At 44.2% G+C, this 16147-nt stretch overlaps 1 protein-coding gene across 2 annotated transcripts in view; it reads right to left on the reverse strand.

Annotated features, from left to right (window-relative positions):
• The window catches only part of OPHN1 (oligophrenin 1), a 118208-nt gene that overhangs the window by 71757 nt on the left and 30304 nt on the right, over positions 1-16147 (reverse strand). For both annotated transcript variants that reach the window (XM_083722166.1, XM_083722167.1), the window contains 5 exons: positions 8198-8293; positions 6771-6832; positions 6402-6473; positions 1163-1264; positions 958-1068 (listed from right to left, as the gene is read on the reverse strand). In XM_083722166.1, the coding sequence (XP_083578292.1) occupies positions 958-1068; positions 1163-1264; positions 6402-6473; positions 6771-6832; positions 8198-8293 (443 nt within the window). The remainder of the gene's footprint in view (positions 1-957; positions 1069-1162; positions 1265-6401; positions 6474-6770; positions 6833-8197; positions 8294-16147) is intronic.

A 16147-nucleotide genomic window follows, 5' to 3' on the forward strand; every position in this document is an offset into this window, starting at 1 on the left:
AAAGCTCTTTGCAAGGAAAATAAAATTCAGTAACTCAAACACTCAGAAGATAAACTCAGCAACACACTAAAAACAGATTGAAACAGACATCCACATTCTACATGTCTGGACAGGCTTGCCTAAAGAAAACAACATTTTCTAGCAGGCACCGGAAAAAATGCAGTGAAGGCATCTGCCTGATGTCAATAGGCAGGGAGTTCCAGAGTGTAGGCGCTGTCCCATTAAAATATTTGAGTTCTTACAAATGCAGAACGGGGAGTATGTGTCACCTGAAACAGTGCCAGTTCTGCAGATCAAGGGGGTGCATATGGAGAAAGGCAATATTGCAGGTAAGGTGGTCACAAGTTGTTACGGGTGTTTTATACTAATACTAACACATTGAGAGGACGCGGGTGGCGCTGTGGGTAAAAGCCTCAGCGCCTAGGGCTTGCCGATCGAAAGGTCGGTGGTTCGAATCCCTGCGGTGGGGTGAGCTCCCGTTGCTCAGTCCCAGCGCCTGCCAACCTAGCAGTTCTAAAGCACCCTCGGGTGCAAGTAGATAAATAGGGACCGCTTTCTAGCGGGAAGGTAAACGGCGTTTCCGTGTGCAGCTCTGGCTCGCCAGAGCAGCGATGTCACACTGGCCACGTGACCCGGAAGTGTCTTCGGACAGCGCTGGCCCCTGGCCTCTTGAGTGAGATGGGCGCACAACCCCAGAGTCTGGCAAGACTGGCCCGTACGGGCAGGGGTACCTTTACCTTAACACATTGAGCCTGATCCAGCAGCAAACTGGCAACCAGTGCATCATTTTTTATTGTTTATTACTGTTTTGCAAGCCACAGACAACATCAAGAGAGGCAGTAAGACATTATATGCCACTCCTGTCCAATGGAGATTAAGTTTCTGTAGCATGTGACACAGGCTTCAGTGCCAAAGGCAATCTGGAGGGAAACAAAGGTTGCAGGGATGTTCACTTACAGGCTCCACAATACTAAACTTCTTGCTCTCCTGCACTTCTTGGATTTGATAGACGTATTCCAGGGAAGATTCAAAGAAAACGTGCCGCTCTTTATCCACCTGCATGTCAGCCTAGGTGAGAAACAGAATGGGGATGTTAATACAACAGCAGCACGGCTACCTTTACAAAGTATGGTTCTCAAGTGCTGAAAACCTCTTCACCTACCTCTTGCAAATGGGATTCTTTTTTCTTTGAAGATAAATTCAAATGGCGATCCAACATGGAGTAAAACCTCTCCCCATCCTTCTCAAATTTCTTTTTCCGTTCCTAGAAATGAAGGAGATGCAAAATCATTGTGTTGTGAGCAACTGTTAAGTACTATTTTTAAGGAACAGATGTCAGGGGTTTCCAGCCTGACCCTAAAAGGCACTCTCCACTGGCTCTGCAGAATTTTAGTAGTGAAGGAAAGGAGCTCTGCATTTTCACAGAGGAATCCTTCTCATTAAGGACATGATTCCACATGATTCCAAGCTTCATTTTTTAAAAAAAAGTCTCAGAAGCAAGCACTGGTTACAATATTTCTAAAATTTGTACACTTAACGTTCATCCAGACAGCTCAGAATGGCCATGTTTTAACTTCACAACCACCCTGTAGGGAAGTAAGAAAGTCTTGAAGATTGTGACTTGGCTCATCCCAAAGAATTCTGGGAGTTGTGGTTTGTTATGGGTGCTGAAAGTTGTTAGGAGACCTCCTTTTCCTTCCCCACAGAACTACAGTTCCCAGAGTTCCTGTGAAGAGGGATTGACTGCTAAACCACTCTGGGAATTGTAGTCCTGTGGGGAAGGAATAGAGGGCCTCCTCAGAACCGCCATTGCCCCCTGACCATGTACGGAGATATACTGATACTGAGAATGCATGCGCTGAGAATCACCCCTGCAACTATTATGCGGGGAATGCTCTGGGAGCAATTTTGGGGTCCATAAAAGGGACAATTATGCGGTGGTGACCAGTATGTGGTGAAATACACTATGTGGTTTATATGCAGGGAGTTCTATGATTCCATGAGACTTCTATTCTCCTCCCAGTGCTACAAACTCTAGTTTCCTCTGAAGAGGAACCAATCATTAAACTACTTTATAATTGTTGTAGCCACCTATTTTTCCTCCAACGCTACAATTCCTAGTACTTCCTGTGACTGTTAAACCACTCTGGAAATTGTAGCTCTGTGAGAGGATTGGCTGGGGCTCCTAACAATTCCCAGCCCCCTTAACAAGGCTGCAGCTCCCAGAATTCATCGGTGGGAGCCACAACTGTTCGAAGTGGTATCCTAGCACTTTAAATGTATGGTGTTGCCTTGGCGTTCACAAGGAAGAACTTTCTGGATAGGGGAGGGTGAGATGGAGGACTACAAGACTGAAAGCTACCTGCCTCTATAAGCAGCTACATAGAATCATGGCGAGGCGTTTTCCACCACACCATTCACCCAGAGATGCTAGCTTTCTACATGGAGAGGTTTCCCTTTTTCCTTGAGGAAGCATTCAGCTATCTTATCATCTCCCAACTGCACTCTTGAAGGGGTATCATCCTGGAGAAGTTACTCCTCTTTGTGCAGATGGAGCCTTATCTAGACACACACAAGAGCCAGCTGTGCTAGCAACAAACGGCTTTTAGTAAACTTCACTGCAAAAAAAAATTAAAAATGGGGAGATATAAAGGAGTCTAGGAGGCCATCTGCTCCATTGCATTTTCAGGCAGCCGGCCTCTTTCTAAGAAATAAAAAACAGCTTTTCTATTAAAGAGAAAGTTCATCGCCCATTCTAGATCCAATATGGCTTTTGTAACAGCTGCAATATGCTGGCAGCTTGGGACGTGCTGCCAGATGGATTTCATCTTATATACAAACCAAGCCCTTGGACTTACGCCACCCAAGACCCACTGAAAATCACTGGGACTAAGCTGCCTTAAGGATACTTAAAGCGGTTGGTGGAGATTCCTGCATTGCTGGAGGTTGAAGCAGATGTTCCTTTCCTACTCTGCAGTTCTATGATTCTAGGGTTGTGTGTAGGGTTGTATGTGCAGAACTGATACCTTCCTCCAACCATTTTTAGAGAGCATATTTTCTCCCATTGGGAAACTTGCCAGTGGTTATATAAGCATTACTGAATGCCCGGAGTTGGTGTTAACACACCCAGAGCCACCTGGAATTTGTTATATATATTTTTGCATGGTTGGGATAAGACCATGCCAGCTTGAGCTGCTGGGAGCTGGGGGTCCAACAATATCTGGAAAGTATCATGTTGGCCAATGCTGCTCCACCTCAACCAATGCACACACAAAGGGTTTATTGAAGGGTTTATCTGCAAGAGTGGTTCCTCAAGTGGGAGGTAACACACCATGGGGGACAATGGGATTATATATGAGGTGCTGAGGCAAGGTGGTTGCAGGGGACACTGGAGATGTAAATGACTATCAAACTTTGAAAAGCCGGCATCAGTTTCGTTGAATCAATTAAGCTAAGCAATTGATTGGATTTTGAATAAATGTGCAGCTAATTGTTACAGTTCCGAATTTTATTGTGTTACTGTCTTCCTCGGTGGGTCATGCAAACTGCTATTCCAAACAATGATTATATAAGGGTAGGGTAGGGGGTATCATGGAACCATGGAAAAGTTTGGGAACCACCACTGCAGTTTTTGGAAGGTCTTTCTGATCTCTAGCCCAGCCACAAGGAGGAGCACTTTACAAGTAGTTTGAGACAGAAAGGGCCAATGGGGAAACATCTGTGCACAGCAGGAGGCAGTTTGTGTCTGTAAAGGGATCAGGGAACAGCCTCAGAACCTCCTATGAGAAACAGATGCTCAAAAACATGCAGCAATTCACCTATAGCTCATGGGTCTCATAATTTTGGAATGAGGTGTATCAAGAAATCTCTAAAATAATTAAATGCACTATTGTGGTTTCACCACAACTCACTTTATTGAACATACGGGATGGAGAAGTGGGAAATGTGTGCTCTAAGGAACTTCTGACTTGGATGTTGGGTGGGGCCAGAATTTCAATCGCCCAGCTATGGAAAAACTCTAGGAGACTTTAATTTTTCTTTGTGGTCCGAAAGAACATGTACCTCAGTTCCAGCAGAGAAGATAATGCCTGAGGTGCAGATTCCCAGGTGGAAAACTAAGAACGTTTATTTGCAGTCTGGTGGAACTTCATTATGCAGTGCCATGTTGGGCAAAATGATTCCTGCATTGCGGGGGGTTGCCTAGACTCAAGGAGGATAACTGAGACGTCCCAAGAGTGGGGCTGGGCGTTCTGTTCTCTATATGGAGGCGTGGGCTTGAATCCCACTGCTGAAACATCTGTTTTAGGGGGAAGAGTCATAGCACAGTGGTAGAGCATCTGCCTTGCATGCAGAAGATCCCAGGTTCAATCCCCACCATCGCCTATGAGATACACCCTATCTGAAATCCTGGAGAGCAATTGCTGCCCTCAGAGTAGATGGACCAGTGGTCTGACTCGGTATAGCTTCCTATGTTCCTTCCATGTGCTATGGAATTTGGTTATGTTTTTAAAAAAACAATGCAAAGAAGTTGGTGCTGTTAATTTGCACTACTGCAATATCCACTGAATTCCTTTTTAACATGACTCCCACATGTTTGAGATGTTTTAGCTCAGAGAAAAAGTGAAGAGGCGACATGATAGAATATTATAAAATTATGCATGGCACACAGAAAGTGAGTAGAGGAAAGTTTTCTCCTTCTCCCAAAACACTAGAATTCCCGGACATCCAAGGAAGAATCAGGACACAGAAGAGTCCTTCTTTATGCAGCACATAGTTTTAACTATGGAACTCTCTGCCACAGGAGACAGTGATGGCCACCAAACTAGATGGCTTTAAAAGAGGGATAGGCAAATTAATGGATGAGGCAAGGGCTATGGACAGCTACTAGCCAGAATGGTTATGCTCTGCCTCCACAGTTGAGGCAGTAATGCTTCTTGATATCAGCTGCTGGAAACCACAGATGGGGAGGGGGCTTGTGCTTGGATCCTGCTTGCATTGGGGCATCTGACTGGCAACTGTGACAGTAGGATGCTGCACTAGATGGGCCACTGGCCTGATCCGGCAGGGCTCTCCTTACGTTCTTAGGGGCAAATGAGTGTGGTCACTCTCACTTCCCTGTTTGTGAACACCCAAAGAGAAACTACAACAGCCTTAGCATTATTTCCACTATGGCAGTTTGTTTTAAACTTTTGAAGTCTGGAAACAGAGACAAGGAAGGAGGCAAAGTGTCAAGCGTTATTGTCTGCAACTTAAAATGTCAATGACTCCAGATGGGCTGGGCTGAATCCAAGCTTGTGTGTTTGCCAAGAAGTCTCCATTTCAAGCACTTGTCCACAGCCAATTTCTTTAGCCTGCTGACTAATGGGGAACTTTGACTTTTTGGTACTGGACAAAGCGAACTTTTACACTCTATGAGAGACTGCTTTGCGGAGGATACAGGGAAGAGAGTGTTTTGACCCTGCTTGCATTTTCTGTAATAAAGTTTTAATGATGAATTTAGAATGGTTTTCCATCTTCGTTACACCAGCAGACGACTGCATTTGAACAATGGCTCTTGACCCATGGTTTGCAAAACAGGTGGTAATGCCCCTTCAGGAGGGTCAGGGGAGATCACTTAGCCAGGTGCTAAGAGGCAAAAGGGTGGGGGAGGGGTGCTGGATATGTAAATGACCATCAGAATTAGAAAAGCTGGTATCATTGGATCAAGAGCATCAGTTTTGCTCTAATTCATTAAATTCAATAGTTTTAACTAGATTTTGAAGCAAGATTGTTATTCACTAGATTGTGAATAACACAATTTCCATTGTGTTATTATCTTCTTTAGTGGGTCATGCAAATGCTTTTTATAAGGTAGGGTAGCACTGGGGGCATATTTATGGAACTGGGGGGGGCAGGGGGGCTTGAATTTTTTTCTTTGGAACCACTGCCCTAGTCTTTGCCACCTGAAACATAGGAATCTGCCTTATGCTGAGTCAGACCGTGAGTCCATTCGGCTCAGCACTGTCTGCACTGACTGGCAGAAGCTCTCCAGGGTTCCAGACAGGAAGTGCCTCTCAGCACTTCCTGGAGATGCCTTTTGGGTCACTTCCAGGTTTGGCGCCAAACACGCATGGTCACCTGTCTATTGGATGTGTGTAAATCAAGAGTTGGCTGTATACCTGTTTGTTTGTTTTTTAATTCTGCTGGTTTTATCTGTATTCAGCAGATAAACATATTACTCTATTCTATGTAAATATACCACGTAATATTTTTATGTAAATGCTTTTACGTAATTACTTTATGCAACAAGTTTTTATTTTATTTTTCCTTTTTTCTTTAGCGCTCTATAAATTGCTAAATATATAAATTTACAAATAAGTTCCTAAGTACAAATTGAAGGGGGCAGGGGGGAATTAGCTTACTTTGGTGAATCCAATTTGCTCCTTGCGGAAGTTTTCCAGCGGTTTGATCAGTAAATCACTAGCATTTTGCACCTGTAGATAAAAGTAAGAAAGTAAGGCAACATATAATTAATGAACTTTAATTTATTGCATTTCAATCCCCATTTTTTCTCTCCAAAGAGCTCAAAGTGGTGTACATGATTCTCCCCCTCCTCATTCACAACAACCCAGTGGGGTAGGTTAGGTGAGAGGTGGTGACTGGCCCCCAGTCACACCCAGTGAGCTTCAAGGCCAAGTGAGAATTTGGATTCAATCTGAATGCACTCACTTTGACTACAGCCCTTAAGTGTAATTATGCCAATGGAGGAACAAAGGGCCGCCTATACTCACCATCATTGATCTTTCAAGTTCCACCTCTTGAAGCAGCTCTGAAAACTCCTTAAAGGATTCAGCTACGAAGGAGCGAAAAGAACAAAAACGAGTTACTTGGGACTGACTCTCTGGGGTTGCAAATTATGTACTGCAATGGCACACAGATCATTTTTATTTATTTTCGTTGTATATGTCACACACCCACACACCCCAAATAACACTAGAACTCGCAGTCATCCAATGAAGCTGAATGTTGGGAGATTTAGGACGGATGAAAAAAAATGACTCTTCATGCAGGGCGTAGTTAGACTGTGGAACTCCCTCCCACAGGAGGTAGTGATGGCCACCAATCAGGATGGCTTTAAGAGGGTTGAACAAATTTAGAGAGGGGGATGCTGTGGATGGCTCTGCTTTGCCTCCACAGTTGGTGGCAACAATACTTCTGAATACCAGTTGCTGGAAGCCACAGGAGGGGAGAGGGCTCTTGTGCTCAGGTTCTGCTCCTGTGAGCATTTATTCAGCCACTGTGGGAACAGGATGCTGGACTAAATGGCCCATTGGCCTGATCCAGCAGGCTCTTGCTATGTTCTTATGCCAAGGATTTCTTAACTGAACTATGATAGTGGCCTGACCAGAAATGACAGATCCTTCAATCTCTCTTGCATGCTGCAACAATGAGCCAAAAGGTTCGATCAGTTGGAACAAACATCCTGCAGCAACAAGAATGCCTTGAAGGAGATGGGGAAGGAAGTCCACCACCTCAAGTAAGGTGGCAAGTAAGTGGCCTTTGCCATTATTTATGTCCCCATGCCTGTCATACATCACAAGGCTGAAACAAAGATAAGACAGTGGAATCTTCATGGCTTTTCAGGATCGTCCCTGTGTTCCTGCTCTTCCTCTGACTCATCTTAGCATGACACTATCTGCCTGTTTCCTATCATTTCCAGAGTTTTCCAAGAGTGCTAAGACTTTCCAGCTCGTTTGATCACAGCCCTCAGCTTCTCATATCACCGTAGCAGCAGTTTCCAGTCTCCAAAACCGCTGGTGGAACAGCAGCAGTTAGAGGCAGATAATTCCCCAAATGGCTTTTAAAGGAAACAGTGCAGGGGTGCCCACCCCGCCCCCCACAAAATTAGCTTGGTTTTCATTAACCCAGCTTTTTTGCCAATTGCACGAATTCTTGGTTGTCTTTAAAAGAGGACTGGACAAATTCATGGAGAAGGAGTGGGCTATTGAGAGCTACTAGCCATGAAGGTTATGCTCCGCCTCTGCAGTTGGAGGCAGCAATGCTTCTAAATGCCACTTGTTGGAAACCACCCAAGGATGCGATGAAGTGTCCTAAATCCAGGAATGTTATCAATAACGGACTTCCCAGGAACTTCATGATTAGTGTGTCAGCATTTTCAAGCAGCAACACACACACACACACAGGAGGAAGCACTTACCAATGTTAATCTCATCATCTGTCAGGGTGTCCCCAATAAAGTCAAACTGAAAGGACTGGAGAGTCTGGGAGAATTTCTGTACAGCCAAGGAGTAATCTAGGAAAGATGGAAAGGTTGCAGAGATAAGTATGCAAAACTGGCAATTAAAATTTGTAGAAGCTTCATTCCTGCAGACCGGGCACAGCACCTTTTGGATTCCACACTTTCCTCCGAAATAATAAGCGCAGCACACAAAGGAAAAATGCTTATTAAGCTTTAACATTAAGATTAGGGGGGAAAGAGGTCCCGGGTCCACTGCTTCATGGTTGCTCACATTGCTGCTTTTCTAGAGGGGGAAAAAGACCTTTGTATGAAAGTTATTGTTATTTATAGGACTTCTATCCTACCTTTTTCTTAAAAGAGCTTGAGGCAGCAGACATGGGTTTCCCCGTCCTCATTTAATCCCCACAACAACCTTGCAAGGTAGGTTAGGCTGAGAGGCAGTGATCGGTCCAAAGTGACCTCATGAGTTTCATGGCTGAATGGGGGGAACCGAACCCAGGTCTCTCAGGTCCTAGTCCAACACACCAGCTACTACACCACACAGGCTCTCAAAAATCGGGCAGAGGGTGAGGGAAGCAGTCAAAAGAGGCATGCTTACATCAAAAATGTTGGAAGGTCATCATTGTTCTAGCCTCAATAATATCCCCCCCCCATTCAATTATTTGACCAACCCCTGAAACGCCTTCCACAAAGCTGTACCAGAATTAAATTAAACTGCATTCAGCTTTCTGACCATCTTGTGCTGCACTGCCAGTGAGGTGTAGTGGTTAGAGTGACTTAGACTGTGACTTGGGAGTCCCAGTTTCAAATCCCTACTTGGCCATGATGTCCACTGGGTGAAACCTTGGGCGGCAATCACTGCCTCTCAGTATAACCAGGGTTAGAAACTCAAGATAAACAGGTGAAACTCAAAAAATTAGAATATTGTGGAAAAGTTCATTTATTTCAGTAATTCAACTTAAAAGGTGAAACTAATATATGAGATAGACTCATGACATGCAAAGCGAGATATGTCAAGCCTTTATTGTTATAATTGTGATGTTTCTGGCGTACAGCTGATGAAAACCCCAAATTAACAATCTCATAAAATTAGAATATTAAATGAAATCAGCAAAATGAGGACTGCAAATAAAGCAACATTGGACCTCTGAGAAGTAGAAGCATGCACATGTACTCAGTAGTTGGGTGCTTTTTGCATCAATTACTGCCTCAATGTGGTGTGGCATGGATGCTATCAGCCTGTGGCACTGCTGAGGTGTTATGGAAGACCAGGAAGCTTCAAGATCAGCCTTCAGTTCTTCTGCATTGCTCGGTCTCATGTCTCTCATCTTTCTCTTGGCAATGCCCCATAGATTCTCTATGGGGTTCAGGTCAGGGGGGTTTGCTGGCCAATCAAGCACAGTAATCCCATGTCCATTGAACCAGGTTTTGGTACTTTTGGCAGTGTGGGCAGGTGCCAAGTCCTGCTGGAAAATGAAATCAGCATCCCCATAAAGCTCGTCTGTGGAAGGAAGCATGAAGTGCTGCAGAATCTCCTGGTAGACAGCTACGTTGACCCTGGAATTAATGAAGCACAGTGGACCAACACCAGCTGATGACATGGCTCCCCAAATCTCTTTTCTGATGAGAGCAGCTTTTGCATCTCATTTGGAAACCAAGGACCCAGAGTCTGGAGGAAGAATGGGGAGGCACACAATGCCAGATGCTTGAAGTCCAATGTGAAGTTTCCACAGTCTGTGTTGATTTGGGGAGCCTTGTCATCAGCTGGTGTTGGTCCACTGTGCTTCATTAAGTCCAGGGTCAATGCAGCCATCTACCAAGAGATTTTGGAGCACTTCATGCTTCCTTCCACAGACGAGCTTTATGGGGATGCTGATTTCATTTTCCAGCACAACATTGGCACCTGCCCACACTGCCAAAAGTACCAAAACCTGGTTCAACGGACATGGGATTACTGTGCTTGATTAGTCAGCAAACCCGCCTGACCTGAACCCCATATAGAATCTATGGGGCATTGCCAAGAGAAAGATGAGAAACATGAGACCAAGCAATGCAGAAGAGCTGGAGGCTGATATTGAAGCTTCCTGGTCTTCCATAACACCTCAGCAGTGCAACAGGCTGATAGCATCCATGCCACGCCACATTGAGGCAGTAATTGATGCAAAAGGGGCCCAAACCAACTACTGAGTACATGTGCATGCTTCTACTTCTCAGAGGTCCAATATTGCTCTATTTGCAGTCCTCGTTTTGCTGATTTCATTTAATATTCTAATTTTCTGAGATTGTTAATTTGGGGTTTTCATCAGCTGTACGCCATAAACATCACAATTATAACAAATAAAGGCTTGATATATCTCGCTTTGCATGTCATGAGTCTATCTCATATATTAGTTTCACCTTTTAAGTTGATTTACTGAAATAAATGAACTTTTCCACAATATTCTAATTTTTTGAGTTTCACCTGTATAAGCTAGGCGCCAAGTGGCGCCTTAAACCTAGGTTACGGTTGCCACAACGGAATGCCTATTCACCAAGGGGTTGGACTACATGACCCCCAGGGGTCCCTTTGCAACATTGCAATCCTTCGATTCTATGATCTCAGCTACATTGCTTGACAGTAGCTTGCTCTTACAACAAATTCACTTGTCCTGGTATGCAAGAAGGAGAAGGAGGGGAAATGGAAATGGTATTGGCTATGGACTAAGGCGGAGGTTTTTAATCTGTAGTCACCAGCCTGGTGCCCAGAAATATCCACATAGACACAAATGGACCCATGCCAGTGGCAAAATGCGCCTGGCACTTTGGAAATTTCGAACTCTGAGTCGAACAGACCTCACAGAGTTGTTGTGGGAATCAAAACATTTCCAGAAGGAAAGTCACATAATGCTCATAGGCATAAGGACATAAGACCCCTGCTGGATCAGGCCAATGGCCCATCTAATCCAGTATCCTGGCCCCACAGTGGCCAACTAGATGCCTCTGTGGGAAGGAAGAAAGCAGGAGTCAAGTACCAAAACAGCTTCACCACCCTCCATTCTGTGGTTTCCAAGGACTGGTGTTGAGGCGTATGGTTGCCTCAGCTCGCAGCCCCGAGAAGCAAAACCTCCATGATTTATTTGCTTGCCAAGTCGATTTTTACAAAGTGTAGGCCTGGGAAGAGCAGCTTGTGTCCTTTGGTCTCTCATTAAAACAACAGAAAGATGAAAAGAGAAAGGGTTGTAATGAGCCAGTCCAGCTAAACTGGGCCCTTCATCACAGAAAACACCCATTTTCATTTGGTTCCCCCTCCTTGTGAGCTTGGAGGAAGATCAAAGTATTATTCTTCACCCTGGCTCCAGAGCAAAGAGAGATGCACAAATAAAACAAACAGATTTTGGATCCCAGAAACTGAGACAGAGTAAAAGCTCGGTCTGAAAGATCTAATTCCAGACAACTTGGGGATTATTCCTGAAATAAATAAAAAATGGGTACATTGAACCAATAATGATAAAGATCAACCTGGTGCAGACTTTGGAACAGTGGATTCCAAAGTGGGGGGGGGGGATTTGCGCCCCCTAGGAGTAGTGGGATTACCTCAAATCCTGAGAGGTGAGGGGGCGGCAGGGAGGTGCTAGAGGTATAAACGACTATCAGACTGAAAACCTGGTATCGCTGCATCAGTTTTGTTAAATGAAACCATTTTGATCGGATTTTGAATAGATGTTCCTGTTTTGAATTTTATTGTGTTGATATCTTCTGAATAATGTTTTTTTTAAAAAAAGATGTTTTATTTAGGCGTACTTACAAACAAACCAACGAATCAATAAGATACACACAACCACAAAATAAACCGAAAAAGTAAGGACAAAAGGAACATAAAATACCACACCTATGTGACTTTCCTCCACTTCTGAATAATGTTTTTTATAGGGTGTGGTAAAGTAGTATGGTGGTATTGGGGATGAGTTTATAGAACCAGGGGGGAAAGACCCTCCACAAAAGTTTGGGAAGCGCATCTTTAGGCCCAGGTCCTTTGGTCAAGACCAAAGGCGTGAAAACCAGGATGTGAGGGCAGCAGAATTCTCTCTACAGTTGCTCTCTCATGACAGTAAGAAGCAAGACGTGGCTATGGCTGTTGTCTTCAGGGCCCGAGCTGCTAACTCAGCCTCCGCCTCATAACATCTGCTGCCGCCTAACCCATGCTGTGATGTCATAGCATGCATCACAACACGGCCTGAAGGTGACACAAATGAGAGTCAGTGTGGTGTTGTGGTTAGAGTGTCAGAATAAGTTCTGGGAGACCAGTCACTGTCTCTTAGCCTATGCCTGGAGCAAAAAAATGGTATATAAATGCATCAATCAGGCAAAGAAAACATAGGGTACCTTGGTGTTGCAACACAAGTTACGTTTACTGGGAAAGAAACACACTGTGTTATCTCCCAACGATATGTTAAAGCTTGACATCTTACCCTCATCAACATTTGGTAAGGAGAATGAGGCATGGAAGGCTTTTCTGAGAGGAAGTTGGAGGATATATTTATGGCACAGCACTAACCTGGTACACCACTATTACCTTCCTAGATTTGCTGTGCTGCAATGTTTTTATTGTTGCTATTACCTTTATCTTTAACAGAACTTAATAGTTTTAATTCTCTTAAATAATAGATAGTTATGTAGTATTATTATTTCATTTTTATCTAAGCTTCTTGTCTGACCAAAGACTGCCACAGAATTCCCATCATCTGTTTTTGTGTTCAACTTCACACACACATCTGCTCATGCTAACTTTTCCCTTCTGACCCTCCTCTCTTTATACTTTACTTTCCCTTCTGCTTTCCTAAAGCATCTTGCCTTTTTATTCTTAAGGCTCCAATTTCATTTTTGCACAGCGTTCTGAAATTCCAGACACTTTGGTTAATCCTGTGTTGTGTAATCCTTTTCTAAAGTCATCTGACAGGCTGCACATCCCCCACACCTTGTGCTTCCATGAAATTACACAGGGCATGGAAGAATCAATTCTTCCCCCATTGACTGCTGATCCATGTCAACCAGCTGTGCTCTACCTCCACAGTTGGAGGCAGCAATGCTTCTGAATACCAGTTGCTGGAAAACACAGGAGGGCAGAGGGCACTGGTGCCTGAATCCTGCATGCAGGTTTCCCATAATGGGCATCTGATTAGTCACTGTGGGAAGAGGATGCTGGACTAGATTAGCCATTGGTCCGATCCAAAGCATAACCTTACAATAATGGGCTCCGGTGAACCTTGGGATCACATCTTCGCCCTTCTTTCATTTTAGGATTGGCCTCAGCATGTCACATCTAACTATGGTTCACTGGAACACATAAATGGGAAGGTGTGGGTAACCCAACACAGATGCTTCTGATCTCCTTCCTGCTGCTATGAAACTGGAAGCCCAAGGCTCATTCATTTACTACCATGGATTAGTGTCCAAGAAGAGCCACAGCCTGGCTTGAATGACAGAGGAAGCTCAAACCTCAGTTTTTGTAGTTCAACTGCTACATCACACTTACACCAAGGTTTGGCTTTATGCATAATCTAACCTAGGCTTGTGGTTAAGCAGTCCTCCTTAACCTCAAGCTTTAAAGTCACATTTGAGGAACAAAGCACTAGAGCTCCAGATTCAGACCACACACTAAGCAACAAGATGTCTGTGGGAAACTCACAAGCAGGATTCAAGCAGCAAAACATACTCACCTTCTATGGTTTCCAGCAACTGGTATTCAAAAGCACAGGTACCTCCAACTATGGAGGCAGAGCATAGCCATCGTGGCTAGTAGCCTTCCACAGCCCTATCCATGAACTTGTCTAATCCTTTTTGAAAGTTATCTAGGTTGATAGCCATCACTACCTCCTGGGGGAGCAGGTTCCACAGCTGAACTCTGTGCTGTGTGAAGAATTACTTCCTTTTATCTGTTCTGAATCTTCAAACATTCAGCATCACTTGGCACCAGCAATCTCTAGTTTTATGAGGGCGGGGGGGGGGGGATGGGACACTTTTCTCTATCCACTTCCTCTATGCCATGCATGATTTTATAAACTTCTATAATGTCACCTAGTGGCTGTTATCTTCTCCCTGGGCGTCCACACACTGGCACCTACAAACTATGCTTTGGCTCAACACTCAGCCACTCCCTGAAAGCGGGGGGGGGGGGGGGATTCTTTCCAACCATCCACAATTTAAAGTTCAGCCTTATCACCATCCTTGTGTTTTGGGTTTTCGTTCTGGTAAACTAAGAAGCATGGAACTGCACAGTTGGAAGGGATCCCCAAGGGTCATCCAGTCAAACCCCTTGCAATGCAGGAATCACAGCTAATGAACCCCTGACAGATGGCCACCCAACACCTGCTTACAAACCACCACAGAAAGAGAGTCCACCAGCTTACAACGGAGTCCATCCCACAGTTGAACAGTTCTTATTGTCAGAAAGTTCTTGCTAATGTTTGGCTGGGACACTGAAACAGTAAAAGCCCCGGTCCATTGTCGTTCTTTCCTCTGGTGGCTTTTATCATTCCAGTTGTCCTTTAGCGCCTTTTGCAGCTCTTTGGGGGATCTCCCCAGGGTTTGTGAAAACAAACATAGGAGCACTCAGAACTGCAACAAATTTAAAATACTATTACTGTACCACGGATGTATATTCCACATTCTACTTTTTGCCACTGAGAGAAGGAGATATGAAGGAAGAAAGGCATGCTAAAACTGAACTAGAGCTGCACTTCCTGTTCCTATATTATGCAAGTTAAGCAAAAAGACTATATTGGGACTGAAATTCTCTTTCTCATCCCACAGCTGGAAAGGGGTGGGGGTGGGGGGAGAATGACCAAACAATGGTAGATGTGGTGTATTAGTGCATTTGAAAAAGCACTCTTAAATCTCTAACTTTTTCTCATTAAAATATTTACAATGGTATCCTTTTTATAGAACTTGTGCTGCAATTGTAAAAATGCGCCCTAATTCAACTTAAATTTGCCAAACCTGGACGTGAGCTTCAGCCCCTTTGGTTCTCCAGTCTTAGATTTGTTCAGTCACTTTTGTGCAGAATTTTTGAAAGAATACACAAAAGATGGACAAAAAAAACCAAACATGAATTTTGTATGCACATTTTTAACAGAGTACACAGTCCTGAACATATCCATCTATAAAAAGGTTATTTTTGTGCATCTTTTAGGTATGTTTTTAAAAAAGATGCTCCCTCCATGAATTTGTCTAATCCTCTTTTCATGCCCATCTAAATTGGTGGCTATCACTGCCTCCTCAGGAACAAGTTCCAAAGTCTGACTCTGGATCGTGTGGGAAAAGTCCAGCAGTGACTCAAGTATAAAGGCTGCAAAAAATCAGTGAACCAGTACGACAGAGGTTACATTTGCACTGGGATTATACTCTTAATAGACACACACTTAGCCAAGTCAGATTTGTCTTGGCATGAGCTGGGACTTTAAAATGAGGGGGGAGAGATCCCTGAAAAAGACACAGGAAAGGGGGATGTAGAACAACAAGGTAATTCGGGGGGCCCTTTATCAGAGAGAGATCTTACAAACTTGTGCTTTCATGCAACATGACATAATGGATATGGAAAAGCTTTTCACACACCAGGTTGCAAAGGGGGCGGGGGGGGGAGAGGCACAATCCCACCACACGTTGTTCCCACTTGGTTTCCACGCGGTTGGATTGTTCCAGCCACATATGTATAAATATGGTGTTTTTGGCAATTTCTACTTGCACAAGTCCTGCCTGCTCTTCATCTGCACTCAGACAGCTATGGGGGTTTGAAGAGGAGGGGGAGGAGGCAAGGAGAGGAGGAGTGAGTGGGATTCCTGGCAACAACCTGTGGAAAAAATATACAGTATATGAAAAGCTGTCTAGCATCCCAGTTGCCTAGGCCTTTTGGAGTTTATGAGCAGGCTGTTA

This window comes from Podarcis gaigeae (assembly GCF_964106915.1).
Source record: "Podarcis gaigeae genome assembly, chromosome: Z".
Classification (NCBI taxonomy): domain Eukaryota; kingdom Metazoa; phylum Chordata; class Lepidosauria; order Squamata; family Lacertidae; genus Podarcis; species Podarcis gaigeae.